This window comes from Thamnophis sirtalis, unplaced genomic scaffold (genome assembly GCF_051295495.1).
Source record: "Thamnophis sirtalis isolate CommonGarterSnake01/CBP01778 unplaced genomic scaffold, rThaSir2_p1.2 scaffold_5, whole genome shotgun sequence".
Lineage (NCBI taxonomy): Eukaryota > Metazoa > Chordata > Lepidosauria > Squamata > Natricidae > Thamnophis > Thamnophis sirtalis.
The window spans coordinates 104,696,464-104,713,620 of NW_028261385.1; the positions used below are offsets into that span (position 1 = coordinate 104,696,464).

The window sequence follows — 17,157 nt, forward strand, 5'->3', positions numbered from 1 at the left end:
GCGCACACACACACACACACACACACACACACAAACACACACCTTCAAATCAGTGTTGACTCCTGGGAACTGCCTGAGCTAGTCCCTGCAGTTTTCCTGGCAAGATTTCAGCAATGGTTTGCCATTGTCTCCTTCCTAAGGCTGAGAGAGACAGACAGACAGGCCCAAGGTCAACCAGGTGGTTTTATGCCTAAGGCAGGACTAGAACTCACAGTTTCCCAGTTTCTAGCCTGATACCTTAACCGCTACACCAAACTGGTATTTATCAGACAATTATCAAGACATACTGATTCAGAACAGGCAACCTGCAGATCTGCCAAAGTCCACTTAGTCTATTTTTTAAAACACTTTATTCTCTGCAAAAAGAGGCATGTATGAGACTTTGTGTTTGTGTGGGCAAATATGCACACATGTATGTATGCTTCTTTTGTGGGGATTGTAAGAATTTGTTTAAATTTTATAAACAGACTTCACCTTTTTAACTTCAGTATATGACATTAAAGATAGAAGGGGAAAATAATTAATTTCATTATCACTCAAGGAGCTCATAATTGGAAAGTGGTTGAATAGCTGGAAGCTCGCTTGTCTGCAAGCACACAGGGCATTTGAAATATACTTAAGAAAAGCAATGAGCCCAAGCTTTTCAATTGCAACTCTAAAATCCAGCAAATAAAAATTAAAAAAAATTAAAGACCAGTGAATTACTAGAACAATCAGAGCAGAAAACTCTGCCTTTTTGCCTTGTGATAAACGATTTCACCACATTTGACTGACCATGTTCTTTTAAACTTGATGAATTAATTTGTTCATTTGATTCTACAGTCTGAATAGAGTTCCTTTGTCTTTGCAGGACTCTGGGTTGTTTCTTCATTGGCTGGACAGGCTCAGAAGCCCCTCCTCCCACTGATGAGATGCTCAAGGGAGCTTCCTGTGTTTCAAGATTCAAAGGCAGATTCACCTAGTGACATCCTCTTGCAATGGAAGCTATCTGGTGGGAGACCCTTGGTTTGAAACTCTTGGCAGGTAAGAATGCCTCTCTTGGGATGGTTGGCTGCACTCCAGGATATCCACAGTTCTAAAAAGGATGAAAAGGCATTAGGAGCATACAACACTAATGCTATGACAGATTTTTTTTTTAAAGTGAGAGATCAAAGAGAGGAATATCTCAAATAAGATACATCCAATAGAGTGAAAGAAAGATTTTGGGGTAAGCTTCCCCAGAATCTCCCTTTAAATTTGTAAGTCTTTCTTTGATGGTACATATATAAGTTAACGCTTAATATTAAAAAAAATGAGAGAAAAAAGAGGCTGTTTCTCCTGAATAGGCAAAACATTTGAACTCTTATCAGCCCCTTTGGATTTGAGGGATGACTACGTATGTTGAGCAAGCCTCCTAAGGTGGATCTTGTTTTCTCCTCCAGTCTATGCAGGTCTTTGCCATGCTATTATAGTGACTCAAAAGGAGCGCTTCAAAATCATCCAAGAAGGGATCCAGACAAATATCACCTGCGATTATGATGACAGCAGCTACATCATGCTTTTTTGGTATCGGCAGGACAGCAATGCTGGAGAGAAGCAGTTCCAGCTTATTGGATACTCTGTAGCTGGAAGTGATACGAGGAAGGAAATCAAGACATACGAGATCACCAGAAGAGCAGTGACTCATTCTTCCCTTATCATCCCTCCGGAAGAGGCCGTAAAGCCCGCAGTATATTTCTGTGCAGTTGGTGGGACACAGTGAGAGCTCCAGGTCTCCCAGCTGTACACAAACTACCTCGCACTGTTTCATTACCGGTCCATGTCACATAGATTGCGGTCCTGTACACAGATCCGACCTCATCCATCCTCAAAGCACTGGTTGCTTCTGAATGATGGTTTTACTCATAAATTTCTCTGTTCATATTTTCAATTGATACATATTTCAGCTTTGGGAAGTTAGCCATTCATTTATTTTTTTTTAATTTGCAAAATGTCAGTGCCGTCCCAGTCACAGCACGTTAAGCAAAGAAGAAGGCAGAAGAATATATCTAATTCTATTTATGACTGAATTGGGGCCATTGGTAGTCTTCCACAATTCCAAGCTGGAATGAGAGTTTTCCAAGTCAGAGCCTTAGAAATGAGTTGTAGTTTTGCGAAAGATATAGCAATAGCATTTAGACAGCACTCTCTGGGTGGTTTACAATATAGAAACCTATTTATTTGCCTATTGTCTCCAACAATTTGGGTCCTTGTTTTACCAACCTTGGAAGGATGAAAGGCTGAGTCAACCTTGAGCTATTCTGTGACTTGATGAGAAAAACAAACAAGCAAACAGATTTCTAATTGTTATGCCATGTCTACCCAAAGCAGGGACTTTGTATTACCTGTCATTCAAACATGTCTGTCTGTCTGTCTGTCTGTCTGTCTGTCTGTCTGTCTGTCTGTCTGTCTGTCTGTCTGTCTGTCTGTCTGTCTATCTATCTATCTATCTATCTATCTATCTATCTATCTATAATTAAATTTACATTGCTGCTTATTCGCTTGTGGTGACTCAAGGTGGATTTGATGCTAAACATTTGCATTCCCTTCTGTGCCTAGAGAAACCACTATGGCACTGTTCAGAATAGCCTGATTAGGGTCAGGACCATTGTCAGCATTTAGGTGGCAATGCTTGGACGTCCTTCAAGCCATTCATTCTTTTTCTTTAAAATCCCACCTCCAAGCAGCCAAAGGCTATGCGTATATAATGACAATGCATCTTTTTCTGATCAGGCCCAAGAATATATGACACTTTTGACAAGGAAAATTTCAATTTGTTCCTGGGGTATTTAGAGATGCCTTTGCTCACTGTTCCCTGTCTGCCTCAAGAAACTGTTGAAGAACTTTCTGCCTTTTTGGAGGAAATAGGATGGACATTGCTCATCATTCCTTCACAGTTCTTGGCTATTTCCATTTACAAATCATGAGATTCTTAGTTCAAACTATTGCTTCCCAAAGAAACATTAGATTATAAGATTCATTATAAGACTTTAAAAAAATGTATCTGTCATTTTTGATTCATGGTGGCTACCTGACTAGTCTCTGCAGTTTTGTTTTGGCAAGAGTTTTTTGGAAATGGTTTACCATTGCTGCCTTCCTAGGGCTGAGAAAAAATGGCTGGCCTAAAGACACTCAGCTGCCTTTGTGCCTAAAATGGGACTAGGACTCACAGTGTCCTGGATTTAGCCTGATGCCTTAATAACGATACCAAACTAGTTTCCATCCTACCCTAAACTTAGGTCGTTGGTTTTTTTTTTTTACAACTCACTGTTGTGCGAACCTAGCCAGTGCACTGAGTTTATGGTTTAGTTGTATATAAACAGCTGTTGGGATTAATTCAAGAAACAAAGATTAAAACTAATCACGTATGGCACTTTAGGTAAATAAACATATTCCCATGATAATTAAACTCTAGTAACAATTGGAATAGTGGCAGCTGATGTTGAACAAGGCTGGTCCTAGAGGACAGAATCATACTGTGATAGTTGGAATCAGAGGTTGCAGTAGGCGGAGGCAACCAGCGGTAGGTAATGTGTCATCTTCCTCTTGAAAGATGCTAAATAAATTTAAGCAAGATACATTAGAGCTCCATATTATCTAAGATCTTTTCCCCACTAGTGGCTGATAGCATTTTCTACAGTGCAGCCATTGTTGTGTGAAAATAACAGAAACAATGAAGCTACGGTAACAACTATGTAGTTACTGCTGTTTAAGTCATTACTGGGGAAATCTCACAGCAGAAATTCAGGCAGGAATGGATTCCTTCTAAACAACACACAACATAGCAAGGCAAGCTAAGACACTTGGCCTAAAGAGAGTTGGCCTCAGGGGGGAGATCTAATCAAACTTTCAGATTACTTAGAAAAGGAAATCCTGCTCTTGCTATCTCAGAAAGATTTTCTTTAACGTTGTCAGAGGTACAACATGAATACTCCGCTAACAAGATGGGTAGCTGCTTTTCTTTGGATTGCAGGTAGGTTTTGTTACGGTTCTCTTGTATTAATTCCAAGTGGAGGGCTAAGGACTAAACAGCAGAGTGGAAAAATGAATTTCCCAGGGTAGCAACTTTTTGCACAGGACATGACAATGTTAGCTTTTCAGATTCAGTAGGAAACAAAATGGTCTCTTAGTTATCTCCCTGATGTTTTGCTCTAACTTGGACCTGATGGAGTAATCAGAGTATTGCATTCATTTTCCTTAGATTGGGGCATAGGGATTCCCACCATGCTAACATTAAGCACAAAATACATTAGATCTCAATCCATTCTTAGTTTTGTCTTTGTTGTTTGCTTGCAGACATTCTACAGATATTCATAAAAGAAGCAGTCATAGGTATGCTTATATGGAAGAAACCCATGTTCATTTCACAGGATATATTAAATTCATGTGCATGCAACTAACTTTTAGTAAATTCAAGTGTTAAACCTTATTTCCTCCCTGTACAAAAATAGATTGCAAACATCTACAAAGCTGAAACTAAAAAAATGGTTCAGCTGGGTTGTATAGCCTGCTGATTCCACAACAGATTGCAGTTTCTCGTCTGAAAAATGAAAAAAATGATTTTTCTTAAAAATGACAGCTAATTTTTTCTTACATATACTCTCTTCTAGGATGCTCAGATGCCAACATCATCCAACCACAGAGCATGATTCTGGAAGAAGGTCAAGATGCTAGATTGGAATGTAGACAAGGCTATGGGCATCGTAATATGCTTTGGTTTCGGCAGCATAAACAGCAGCAGGATTTTCAGCTCCTCTATAGTTTCTATAATGGTAACATCCTGCAGAAAAATCCATCTTTGCACCGTCTGAATGCTGACCAGCCTATGCTGGATCGCTGTCTTTTGAGTATATCAGCTGTGAAGCCAGAGGATTCAGCAGTGTACTTCTGTGCAAGCAGTTAAACCACAGTACATTAAAATACCATCTTCTTCCTTCAAAAATCTTCCCCATTTGTTTTTAATCTATGAATCTTGTGTGGTTACAAAGGCACCTTGGTCTTCTCAACCAGGCTTAACTATGTAATATCAACAAAACTGAAAAATTGAACTCAAGCAATTTGAAGGCTGGATTGCCACACATGATACCAAGGGATCAGAGAGCCTAGAATAAACAGGGGTCATTACTTACATAGCCAAATTGAATTTTGTTATGATGCCATTGAGGAAAAGCAAACTGAGTTCGGAGATGTACCATGAGAGCAATTGGGAATAAATTGCTCAAAAGGGTACTCCCAAGATTGGTAAGAAACGCTGAGATAGTTAATGGGAATAAAAAACAAGGTAGCTGTAAGTTAAGCAGGGTACCAGGTTTTGGAGGTAGAAATCCAGGCAATCTCTAGATGGCTGCAAAGTGAAAGGGAAGCTAACTCTTTGCCATCATCCTGTGGTCTTACTCTATATAAACATGGAGTGCTATATTGCCAAGCAAAAATCATTTCCATTTTATGTTCGTGCAGTACTATAGTTACAGAAAGTTCCCATTGTTTCTAAACAACTATCCCCTGATTGGACTGAAGCAGACTATAATAACTCCTACTGCAAGATACCACAGTGAGATAATATAGAAGAAAGGAAATCAAACCAGGATAAGAATGGTTAAAGGTCTAATTTTGGGATAAAGCCATTTATCACCAGCTTACAAGAAGGAGTGCCACTTCTGACCAAATAAATTCACTTTTGCCATATTACTTTCCCAATAATTTTTGGAAACCTTCTAGCAGCTGCCTCACACTCCTGCTTCATATTCAGCTTCTTGTCACAGACCACAGCTAAGTCCTTTTCAGATGTCCCCTTGAACATATGGCCTACATTTTTCTTCTTCTTCAATGTAATATCTTGTATTTCTTTCTCTTAAAGGACCTCATGTTTCTCTCAGCCCATCTATTTAGTATAAGTATAATCTTTATTGTCATTGTACTTAAATGCAATGAAATTGGTTCAGATTAGAGTGCAATTTCATTCTGTTAGCCTAGTTTTGGCAGACCTCCCAGCTTTGTGATATCTACAAATTAAATCAAAGCACGCCATCAGTCCCATATCCAGGTCATTAAGTAAAATGTTGAATAATCCTGGCCTCAAGTCTGATCCCCTATTCCCCAACGTAATGTAGAGACATTAGTGCTGCTTCTCTGAGTGCAATTAAGCTGCCCGATTGTGAATCTATATTATTATAGTGCCATCCAAATCACATTTTTAGCAGTGTGATCATCTGGAACATTATGGAAGTGGAAAGTTCTCAGTAAAATCAGAGACTCAACGTGACAGTTTTAAAGTCTAATCTAGCCTCATGTAAATTCATATGAAGGGCAAAGGAATTCTCTGGGGGACAAAGCCCATTCGATCGTAGATCCAGACAGAGATGAGTACTCACTTTACGTTGTTTCAGCCAAAAGGAGGCAAGGAAAGAAAGAAAGTGGAAGTTAAGAAAGAAGTAGATCCCTAACCCCACCTTGAACCAGCTATTTTGCCCTCTTTTGAAAATGATTCATGCATCTTAACCTGTCAGCTGCTGAAACTCCACTTAAGCCCTGCCTAAGAGAAGGAGGGCATTTTGATCACTGAGAGAAAAATTGGAGTTTGGTCTCCAGTAATATTTCTTCCATATTGTCTTACAGTATAGACATCTACTTAAAAGCATGTGGGGAAAAATATCTGTATCAGATTAGCGCTAATTGTAGGGGTGATCCCTTTCAGTCGGGTTTCAGGCCTGGTTACAGCACGGAAACTGCTTTGGTCGCGCTGATCGATGATCTCTGGCGAGCCAGGGATGAGGGTTACTCCTCTATCCTTGTGCTTCTTGACCTCTCAGCGGCCTTCAATACCATCACCCATGGTATCCTTCTGCAACGATTGCGAGAGGTGGGAGTGGGAGGCACCGTTCTATGGTGGTTCTCCTCCTACCTCTCGGACAGGTCGCAGTCGGTGTTGGTTGGAGGGCAGAGATCAACCCCTAGGCCCCTCAATTATGGGGTGCCGCAGGGCTCGGACCTGTCCCCTCTCCTATTTACATCTTCATGAAGCCGCTGGGTGAGATCATACGCTGGCACGGGGTTAAATACCACCAATACGCGGACGATACACAATTGTATCTGTCCGCCCCATGCCAACTCAGCGAAGCGATAGAAGTGATGTGCCAGTGCCTGGAGGCTTTCAGGGTCTGGATGGGAGCAAACAAGCTTGCACTCAATCCCGACAAGACCAAGTGGCTATTGATGCTTCCTCCCAAGGATGGTCCAGCTATTCCATCTCTTAGCCTGGGGGGTGAAACTATACGCCCCTCAGAGAGGGTTCGCAATTTGGTGGATCCACAGCTGATGTTAGAACATCACTTGTCGGCTGTGACCGGGGGGGCTTTGCCCAGGTTCTCCTGGTGCACCAATTGCGACCCTATCTGGACCGGGAGGCCCTTTGGATGGTCACTCACGCCCTTGTCACCTCAAGACTGGATTACTGTAACGTGCTCTACATGGGGCTGCCCTTGAAGAGTGTTTGAAGACTTCAGTTAGTCCAGAATGCAGCCGCGCGAGCGATTGTGGGCGTACCTAGGTACACCCACGTTACACCTGTCCTCAGTGAGCTGCACTGGCTTCCTATTGGTCTACGGACATGTTTCAAGGTGCTAGTCATTACTTTTAAAGCTCTTCATGGTTTAGGACCTGGTTACCTGAGAGACCGCCTCCTGCCATTTACCTCCCAGAGACCTATAAGATCGCACAGATTAGGCCTCCTCCAGATTCCATCTGCCGGCCAATGTCGGCTGGCGACTCCCCGGGGGAGGGCCTTCTCTGTAGCTGCTCCGGCCCTATGTAATGATCTCCCCGTGGAGATCCGGACCCTTACTACTCTCCCGACCTTCCGCAAAGCAATTAAGACCTGGCTCTTCCAGCAGGCCTGGGGCTGTTGATTTATCCAGCCCCATTTTATGTTATGAATGTTGTGCGATTTTAATGTCTGTACTTTTTAATTTTTATATGTTTCCCCTCCCCACTTTATTTGTAAGCTGCCCTGAGTCTCTCTGAGAGTGGGCGGCATACAAATCCTAATAAACGTAAACGTAAACGTGATGATTTATTATAATTTTTTTGTATCTATTTGCATTTTTAAAAATCAGCTTTGTATATTTGACACAGTCAATTGATTTAATGAAAGTTTTCTTCTTGTCCTTCATATTGTCATACAGTGTAGGCATCCACTTAAATGCACGGAAAAAGCAAACAAACATAACCCTCAAGGATCCAAGATAAATTGTCGCTAATATGTGGCTGTCTTTTTCTTGGACATTGATTAAGTGTTTATATTTTTATAGATTGAAATCCTAGGAGAAATATTATTAAATTAAGAGGAGTTCATATGTGAGCAGACTCTTTCATAGTGTACTACTAAATGGTCTTAAACCCGGGATATATTTTACTGTTCTGAATGAACATTTCTGCCCCTGCCAGGCTTCTCAAATTCCAAAATCAGCCAGTCGTGGAGTCTGGAAAAGGAAAAGTTGCCAAGCTGGAGTGCGAGCAAATAAATGGGCATAATTTCATGCCCAGCAGCAGCAGCATGAAGGGCAGGCTCTCCATTACTTTTCTTTCGAAAAACTAAGCCTAGAGAAGAGGCCTCCTTGATTCAAAGCTGAGAAGCCACAGAATGAGTTCCGCAATTTGAACTTCTTCTTTCTGCCTCTCTCACTTCAAGAGGTGTATTTTGTGCAATCAGCGAAATATAGTCCCCTCCACTTTATCTTTTGACAAAAACTCTCCATGAACTTTTTACCTCAGGCCTGGGTAGCAAATAGAGAATAATAAGCATTTCAAAATCATGTGATTCAATTATGATCCTATGGAGGATCAGTATTCAACCCGATATCCTACGGAGACGCAAGTCAGTGTTGTAAAAATGCTATTACATCTCCAGAAAGCAGAATACAAGAAGTCTTTATCATGATGTCAGTAGAACCTCCAATACTCAGAGGAGATTATCAGGAATCCAAGAAATGAATTGATATCTGGGTCCAGAAATTGCATCCGTTTTCAATCAGAATAGAGCTAGAAGGGACCTTGGAGGTTTTCCAGTTCAACCCCTGCTCAAGCAGGAGACCCTATACCATTCCAGAGAAGTGGCTGACCAGTCTCTTCTTAAAAACCTCCAGTGATGAAGCACCCAAAACTTCTGAAGGAAAGCTGTTCCACTAGTTAATTGTTCTCCCTATCAGAAAAATTCTCCTTAGTTCTAGGTTGCTTCTCTCCTTGATTAGTTTCCATCAATTGTTTCTTGTCCTGCTCTCTGGTGTTCTGGAAATAGCTTAATCTCTTCTTTGTAGCACTGGAATACTGCTATCATGTCCCTCTTAGTCCTTTTTTTTGCCCTAGACTAGCCATACCAAAATCCTGCAACCTTCTTTATAAGTTTTGGTCTCTGGGCCCTTTAATTATCTTAGCTGTTCTTCTCTGCACTTTTTCTGAAGTCTCAGCATCTTTTTTGTAATGTGGTGACCAAAACTGGATGCAGCATTCCAGGTGAGGTCTTGCTAAGGTTTTATAATATTTCACGTGATTTTGATTCTATGCCTCTATTTATACAATCAAGGATTGTATTAGCTTTTTTGAATGCTGCTGTACACTCCTGACTCATATTTAAGTCATCATCCATTAGGACTCCAAGGTCTGTTCCACAGTTACTGTATTTGAGCCAGGTGTCACCTAATCTATATTTGTACCTTGGGTTTTTCCTGCCTAAATTTAAATCCTTGCTTTTCTCCACATTAAATTTTATTTTGTTGGATGGGGCCCATTGTCCAAGTCTGTTAAGATCCCTTTGGATACTGAGCTTGTTTTCTGGGGTGTTGGCTATTCCTGCCTGCTTAATATCATCTGCAAATTTGTTGTGTTCCCCTTCTATTCCCTCATCTAAGTCATTTATGAAGATATTGAAGAATACTGGGCCTAAGATGGAACCTTGTGGTTTTAGGACTCTCAGTAAAAATCCAACACCATCTTTGATGTAGTCAGCTTTATTATGAAAACAATAGAGGCCACCTTAAGCCACTAATATCCTGTACAAAGTTGTTCTTTGTGTTGTTTCTCCTGCAGACCTCTCCTGTACGGTCTGGAGGGAAAGAGTGTGCTTTAGAATACTCCGCAGAGATGTAGTGAAGATTTAGAAGAGTTGTACAATAATTTCCAGGGCAGGAAGGTTTGCTCACCACAATTGCAAATATGTATTTTCTGCTCTTGAAAATAGCACAGGGTTATCACTCTTAAATTTATGCCAAGATCCTGGGAAGATAAAAGCTGACACAACCACAGTATTTGGCAAGATAAAGCCTGCAGGAAGGTATATAGAAGAGAAGTCTCATTAGCCAATTCCTCTCATAGGTCATAAAATAACCCCTGGTAGAAATACCATGAAGTTTCTCATGATCTTCTTTTGACTTCATGCAGCTCATGGGTCTTCTTACTCTTGTCCTCTTTCTCTTCTTACTCTTATTCTTGTTGCTTACTCTTGTTTTCTTTCTCAATTCTTTACTGCTTTTCTGAGGATTTATTAGGGAGAACAAACAGCACCCAACCAATGTTTTAAATTTTGTGGTAATTGCAAATGTCAGCTTTGGTGGCCACCACCCTATTTCAAGGAACTGGTGACATATTCTCAGATCGTTATTCATTTCTCACATCATGACCAGGAATGTTTCCGTGATCTGAGGTTTTTTAATAGGAGACATTCAGAGCTTGAACTAAGGATGTTAGTGTTGCCAAATACCTACTTTATCCTGAATTGCCGTCTCAGGGATTTGTCTCTGGATTTGTAGAATCTGAAAAACAGAAATTCTAGCTACTGAACCAGGAAAATAGTTTTATTGTCCTTCTGCTAGACCACGGAAATAATTCAGAGCCTATCTTCCCATTTCACCATCTCACTGGCTTCTTTTAGCCCTGCTAGCTGGGAATTCTGGCTGTTGCTAAACATATTTGAAGGGGAGCAGTTTAGCAAGAGTAGTTTTAATAAAACCATTGATTGCTTTTTTGTTCTTTGCACATTTTTGTTCTGAGTCTTAGATTGCTTTTCAAAATTTTGATCAATATATATTGAATATCCTTATTACTATGTTTTAATGGAAGAAATGCTTTAAGCTCTCTATAAAAACTCTTCTCTCTATCAAAAGGTTGAAACTAAATAGAGAAGACATGAACTCAGAACTGTGCTCAATCCCAGACTTGCATAGTTGGGCCAATCTCAGCCCGACCTCTTTTTAATAGATTTGTAGTTTGAGGTCAACCACAATTCAAATGTACACTCTTAACTGAGCAATAATCTGCTCCTCCAGTCAGAATCAAGGTAACCAATATTTTCTTCCCAGGAAAAACTACTGTCTTTCCCCACTTTCATCAGATGAGCATTGTTCAGAGCAAAATATTCTGTTTTTCAGTGCTGGTGCTGCTGACCTGGAATAGACTTTTCCTAGATTAGGACCTCTTTGGTAGCCTTCTACATACTAGTTAAATGGAAGTTCTAGAGAATATTTTTCCATTAAATGGGTGATAAAAACTGTATTTATTAATGTTTAATTGTTTAGGTTGCTTTTCCTGCTTAGTTTAAGTGTTTTTATTCATTAACCAGGATATTTTAATTATCATCATACTTGATTATTTGTCATTGTTACTTACTGTTGGGAAACTGGAATTTATGGTGGTGTGAAGCCAAGCCAAGCCAAGCCAAGCCAAGCCAAGCCAAGCCAAGCCAAGCCAAGCCAAGCCAAGTCAAGGGAAGTCAAGTCAAGGCAAGCCAAACCAAGCTAAACTAAACCAAACCAATTCAACCAATCAAAAAATACTTTGTTAAATGTACAACTCTTTTTTTAGAAACAGTTGATGATTTCTCTTGTTTTGAATTTTGGGTTATGGCAAGTTAGTAACACTTATATTTAGACTTGTAATTCCAGTGGAAAGATTCATTTTTTTCAAGAGTGCCATGGTACCTATGAGAATGCTGACATTAGATGGTCCTGTTTTGTCCACCCAAATTCACTTAATTCATAATATATAGAGTACAATGAAACAGGAACAAAACAAATTAGAACATATTTTTGGAATATGTTGCTATTATTACTTTAGTTTAACTTTTGAATTAACAAATAATAATAATACATTTACTAATATGAAATACATTATTTTATTTCTGAAACTATGCACTGTCACCTTTGAACTTTTAAAATTTCTCAAAAGAGTAACTTGTCTACCCAAGCATTTAAAGCATTTTCTATCACTCGCCTATTTTTCTTGAGACATATACAGTACCTTCTTTCAAATCAGTAATTTAGGATTATTGAATTGAAAGACAAACATATAGCTGTAAAGTGAACAGCAGCAATAAAAATCACAAAGTATATTATGACTGTTACCATAAATATCGATTAGCTGTACATTTGCATTTCAGAATGAGTTAATGATGGCATCATATATAGATTAGAACTTTGTTTATTTGTTTTCAAATTAAAAGAGAATCTATGAACTGGTATTTAATTTGTTATGCTATCTATCATTTTTTTTACATTGTCATGTAGCAGCTTATCCACTGTTGGATCCACTACCATTGTTCTCACAATTACCAACCACAGGCTTGAAAAATGCCTGAACTGGTGTGTGCAGACACTAAGACTGCTGAATTGATTCTTGACTTACCCAAGTTAGTTCTCTTCAAATGTGTTGGACTACAACTTCTATCATCCTCTGTCTACATGTTACTTAAAGAAGTAATCAACCACCATGATCCATATGGATTAATCATGATCTGAAAGAGTATTGCTTTGTAGATCTGCTTAGATCTGATAGAAGTTTATCAGGCTCTGCAACAGAATATCCTTCATAATAGTATGAGGAGCATCCTGTTTCATGACTGAAAAGATGTGTTACAAAGTGTAGGTACATCTCTATATATAAAAGCCAAGTACCACTCACTCATCATGAAATCTCCAGAACCACAAAGCCTACAAACCTGAAATATGTTCCTCTTGCTTTCTAGGGGCTCGCTAAGAAAGGATTTTTTGAAATAACTATCAGATCATTAGGTTTTTATTTTTTATTTTTATTTATTTATTTATTTTCAAAACAAACATACAACTCCTCCTTCTTTACATATTGTAGAAAGTGTATCAGCTGGTTACAAAAGGCTTTTGTGCATCTCTTCCACAGTCATCAAATATAATTCATATTAATTCAAATATCTTAACTCAAATATTTACTATATTAACATCATCATACCTCCACTTTTATTTGATTATAGTTATTTAAACATGCTTCATCCTTAAATATATAAAGATTCAATACATAACCACATGCTGACATTTCATTTACTTATTTGTAAAATCCTCCATTAACATTAAATCCTCATATCCTATTTTAGCTAAACATCCATGATATTTAATACCAAAATTTTCTAATCCTCCATGTATATAATTTATTATCATTATCCTTTCTTTATTTAACTATATCCTATATCATAACATTTCCCCCTATTAGTTAAAACTTAACTGTATCTAGTTTTGTTTTTTATTATAATTATTATTATTAATAATAATCTTTATATATAGTCCAAAAATATTTCTAACCTTCCCTTCTCATATCCAATTATTACTTATCATAACAGTTCAACATTGTATACATTCCTATCATTATCAATTTTTATTTAACTATACCTATTACCACTGGATTTAGCTAAGTTTAGCTAATTTTGAATTATACTCTTCCATCTATCAACCTCTATCTCTCCAATAACAAAACAATCTTATATCTACTGCCATTTGTGGATCCAATTCTCCAAACATCTTTTAAAACAAGTTTGTATGAAATGATCTTTGCACCTTCTTGTTTGTAGTATCTCTCATATAATGTTGACACCCTCCTTTTGTTTCCTTTATCAGCTTGTCTTTAATTCTCAGCAGTGTTATCGAATATTTTGCAAATAGTATTTCATAGTCCATAAGTTCTTTAATGCTTTCTTCTCCTTCTGTGTCCTGTCCTTTGAAATAAATTTTCTCTCCATTTAATTCCTCTTCAAATATTCCATTCTTTCCTCCCTCAGAAATAAACCAATTGCCATGAATATCAACAAGCTCAAACTCTTTATATCCATCCATTTCCATTTTTTGAATTTTCATCTTCTTATTTTGTATTTGATGAACATCCTCTGTTTTTTCATCACAATTTGTTGCCAAATACACCAAATAATCCAATTTTCTTTCAATTCTTTTCTCTGTATCAAACACCCTCTTCAAAGCTGAAAGTATCGCTTGGAGAGAGGCTTTAAGAGATGCCATGTATATACACAGTTGTATTTTTTCTTAAAAGCTCAGCAAGACTGAAAAACTCGCCAGTGAAAGCAAACTACAAAGGAACAGCTGTACAATCTTAGCAGATCTTAAGCCAGAACAGCCAAGCAATAAAAGTGTTGAGATGTAAACAGTCAATTTATAGCTTACAGAGAGTCAGAAGAAATGTTAGAGTAGTCTGTCCATTTGAAAAGGTTTACTTAGAATCAATCCATGTAAATAACATTTAAAAAGTAAGATAACCACTGTCCAGAACCATTACAAAGATCAAAATCGCCACTAAGTTCTTCTATTCTTTGATTTAAGTTAGTTTTAAAAAATTTTAGGCAGTCCGTTTTTTTTAAACAATAAAAGTTTCTCACCAGCTTAGCACTTTTCCATATTGCCCTGACTTTGTCAGCCTTGAAAGACTGGAATTTTTACTGCCAGCAGAAGACTTTAGACCTGCTTTTCTCAGAGATTTTGCGATATCCCTGAGATCAGCAAGATGTAATCTTCCTGTTCACCATCTCTTTAGGATGATTTAGGTCCGTTGGAACCCCCCAGCAATAAAAGTATCGAGTGCGATCTCAGAGCTTTGAGATCGCACGTCATCAAAGCAACCTCCAGGCTCCCAGATCATTAGTTTTTCTTATACAGTAATTAACACGCTCTGATGTTAAGGAGTTCTACTCTCCCTCCTCACCTGAAAAGAACTCTGTTCCAACTTCTATTTGCCTCATATTCTGTTACCTCAGTTCAAATTGGCAGATGTTCCACTCCTTCACTCAGGAGTGGTCTGGGGCTCCTACAGTATTAAATGTCAGTACTTCACCAAAATGCCTACGCCTTCCACCTATGGAATTGCTTCCAGACTCAAGGCAGCAGGAGCAATATTCCCTTATGTGTTTCAATCACCGACCACCACGAGCCAACAGATTGAAGTGGAGTGAACCGGATTTCTCCTGCATTGCCCGATCACATAGTTTCATCGCGAAGCCTGGGTATCCAGCTAGTGCATTATAATTATATTGTGCATGTATTCGTACATATACGTGTACAGGAGAAAAATGTTACAGCCACATATGCAGGTTCCTTTGCATGAGTTAGGGGACCTTGAGAGCTTATGCATGCCAAAGTTTTTTGCTCCACCAAGAATAGCTGGGAAAGAAACATCTGGTACTGACAGATGCAGGAGATGTTATCTTTTAGGTTATAGATAAGCTAACGTGAAAATTCAGGACCCATGGAAGTACCCTGTCATATCAAGGACAGGTCAAGAGGGGTGAATTTTAGTTACTTTATTGGCAACAAAAGGCCTTGCAGCTGCTTCAAGGGAAAAGGGTGAAAACAGGACATTGTGTTCACACTTAATGGAGAAAAAACACTTTTCTATTGTTTCTGGTTTTTTAAAATTTCTTGTTCTATAGCAGAGGGGTCAAACTCGATTTCATTGAGGGCTGCATCAGGGTTGTTTTTGACCTCAGGGGGCCAGGGTGGGTGTGGCCAGGGTGGCCATAGCCAGCTCAACATCATACATGTCGGGGGCACCTGTGGGGATCCCAGCAAAAATGGGCTCCCAAGCTCTCTTTCTGGCTGTGATGGCCTCCTGCAATCCTCTGCCAGTGAAAACGGAGCTTGGGAGGGTCGCACACGGCTCTCTTGAGCTCTGTTTTCGCTGGCAGAGATACTGCGGTCCCTCACTGTTTCCAGGGTGGCCCTGTGGGCCAGAACTAAGCACCCGTGGGCCAGATCCAGCCTGCAAGCCTTGAGTTTGACAACCCTGCTCTATAGGATCACAATGACATATGAAGTTACTTAATATGTTTTGTAGTTCTTTTTTTAAAAAATTTATTTACATTCCATTAATTTAATTTCACCAATCATGATGGCCACCAATTTTAAATAAAATTGTTAACTACATTTGAAGTAAGAAACCTTTGAATTTTGCATTATTGAATGGTTCAATCAATCAAATGTTTATTACAGTTATAAACCAGCATAATTGTGGAATGGTTGAGCAACAGGCATCTCAATAACATGCTAAAGAATGATAAAGACAGTTCAGATTAGATCCATCAGTCCTTTTACTCTACTTGAATTATTATTTCCAGAGCAATCCAAAGAACTGAATAATTGTTCAGTAACAAACAATTGTCAAGTCTTCTTAAATAAATTTCTATTGTTTTAATAAAAATACAAGATTTTTTACAATCAAAATTTGTATTGGAGAGCTGAGCAGTAGCAATATTAACCCCAATCTATACAAGCAAATTGACAGGATATAATGGGTGAAGATTGTGGCTTTACCTCATAAATGTACAAAAAAGAAAGATCAGCAGCCCAGTAGCTCTTGTGTAAAATAGTGTATTTTCAAAAGTTTTCAAAAGAACATTTTCACCTGGAAGCATGAATTTTACAATAATTGGGTAAATGCAGTAAAAGAAAACACAAAGTCTAGCATAGTGGAACAGCAATAACAAAACAAAAGGTTCAGTCATATTAATGGTTATTATCTCCATAACATTTCACCCAGAATGTGGCAAGGGTTAAAAAAAAAAGTTGAATTCATTGCTGGGGACCATTAAAAATGAGACTGAAAATAAAATTGTCAACACTGAAATGCTTATACACACTGTGAATTTATGTTGTCACATAAATAATATACACTATCTTCTATGCTCCACTTGAAAAAGAATATTTTAAGTTAGAAAAGGCAAAAAATATGCAAAGAGTAGCTCCTTTATGAAAAAAGGACTGCATCTTTGTGAATTTTTTTAAATTTAAATTTGGAAATAAGGTGGGTTATGGGCAGTGGTGGGATCCAAATAATTTAACAGCCAGT

At 38.5% G+C, this 17,157-nt stretch overlaps 1 gene segment (V, D, J or C); it reads left to right on the forward strand.

Annotated features, from left to right (window-relative positions):
• The first annotated feature begins 3,942 nt into the window (after window positions 1-3,942).
• On the forward strand, window positions 3,943-4,921 carry LOC106542817 (putative non-functional T cell receptor beta variable 23-1). The segment is given in 2 exon segments: window positions 3,943-3,991; window positions 4,629-4,921. Coding segments are annotated over 2 exon segments (342 nt in total).
• The last annotated feature ends 12,236 nt before the right edge of the window (window positions 4,922-17,157 follow it).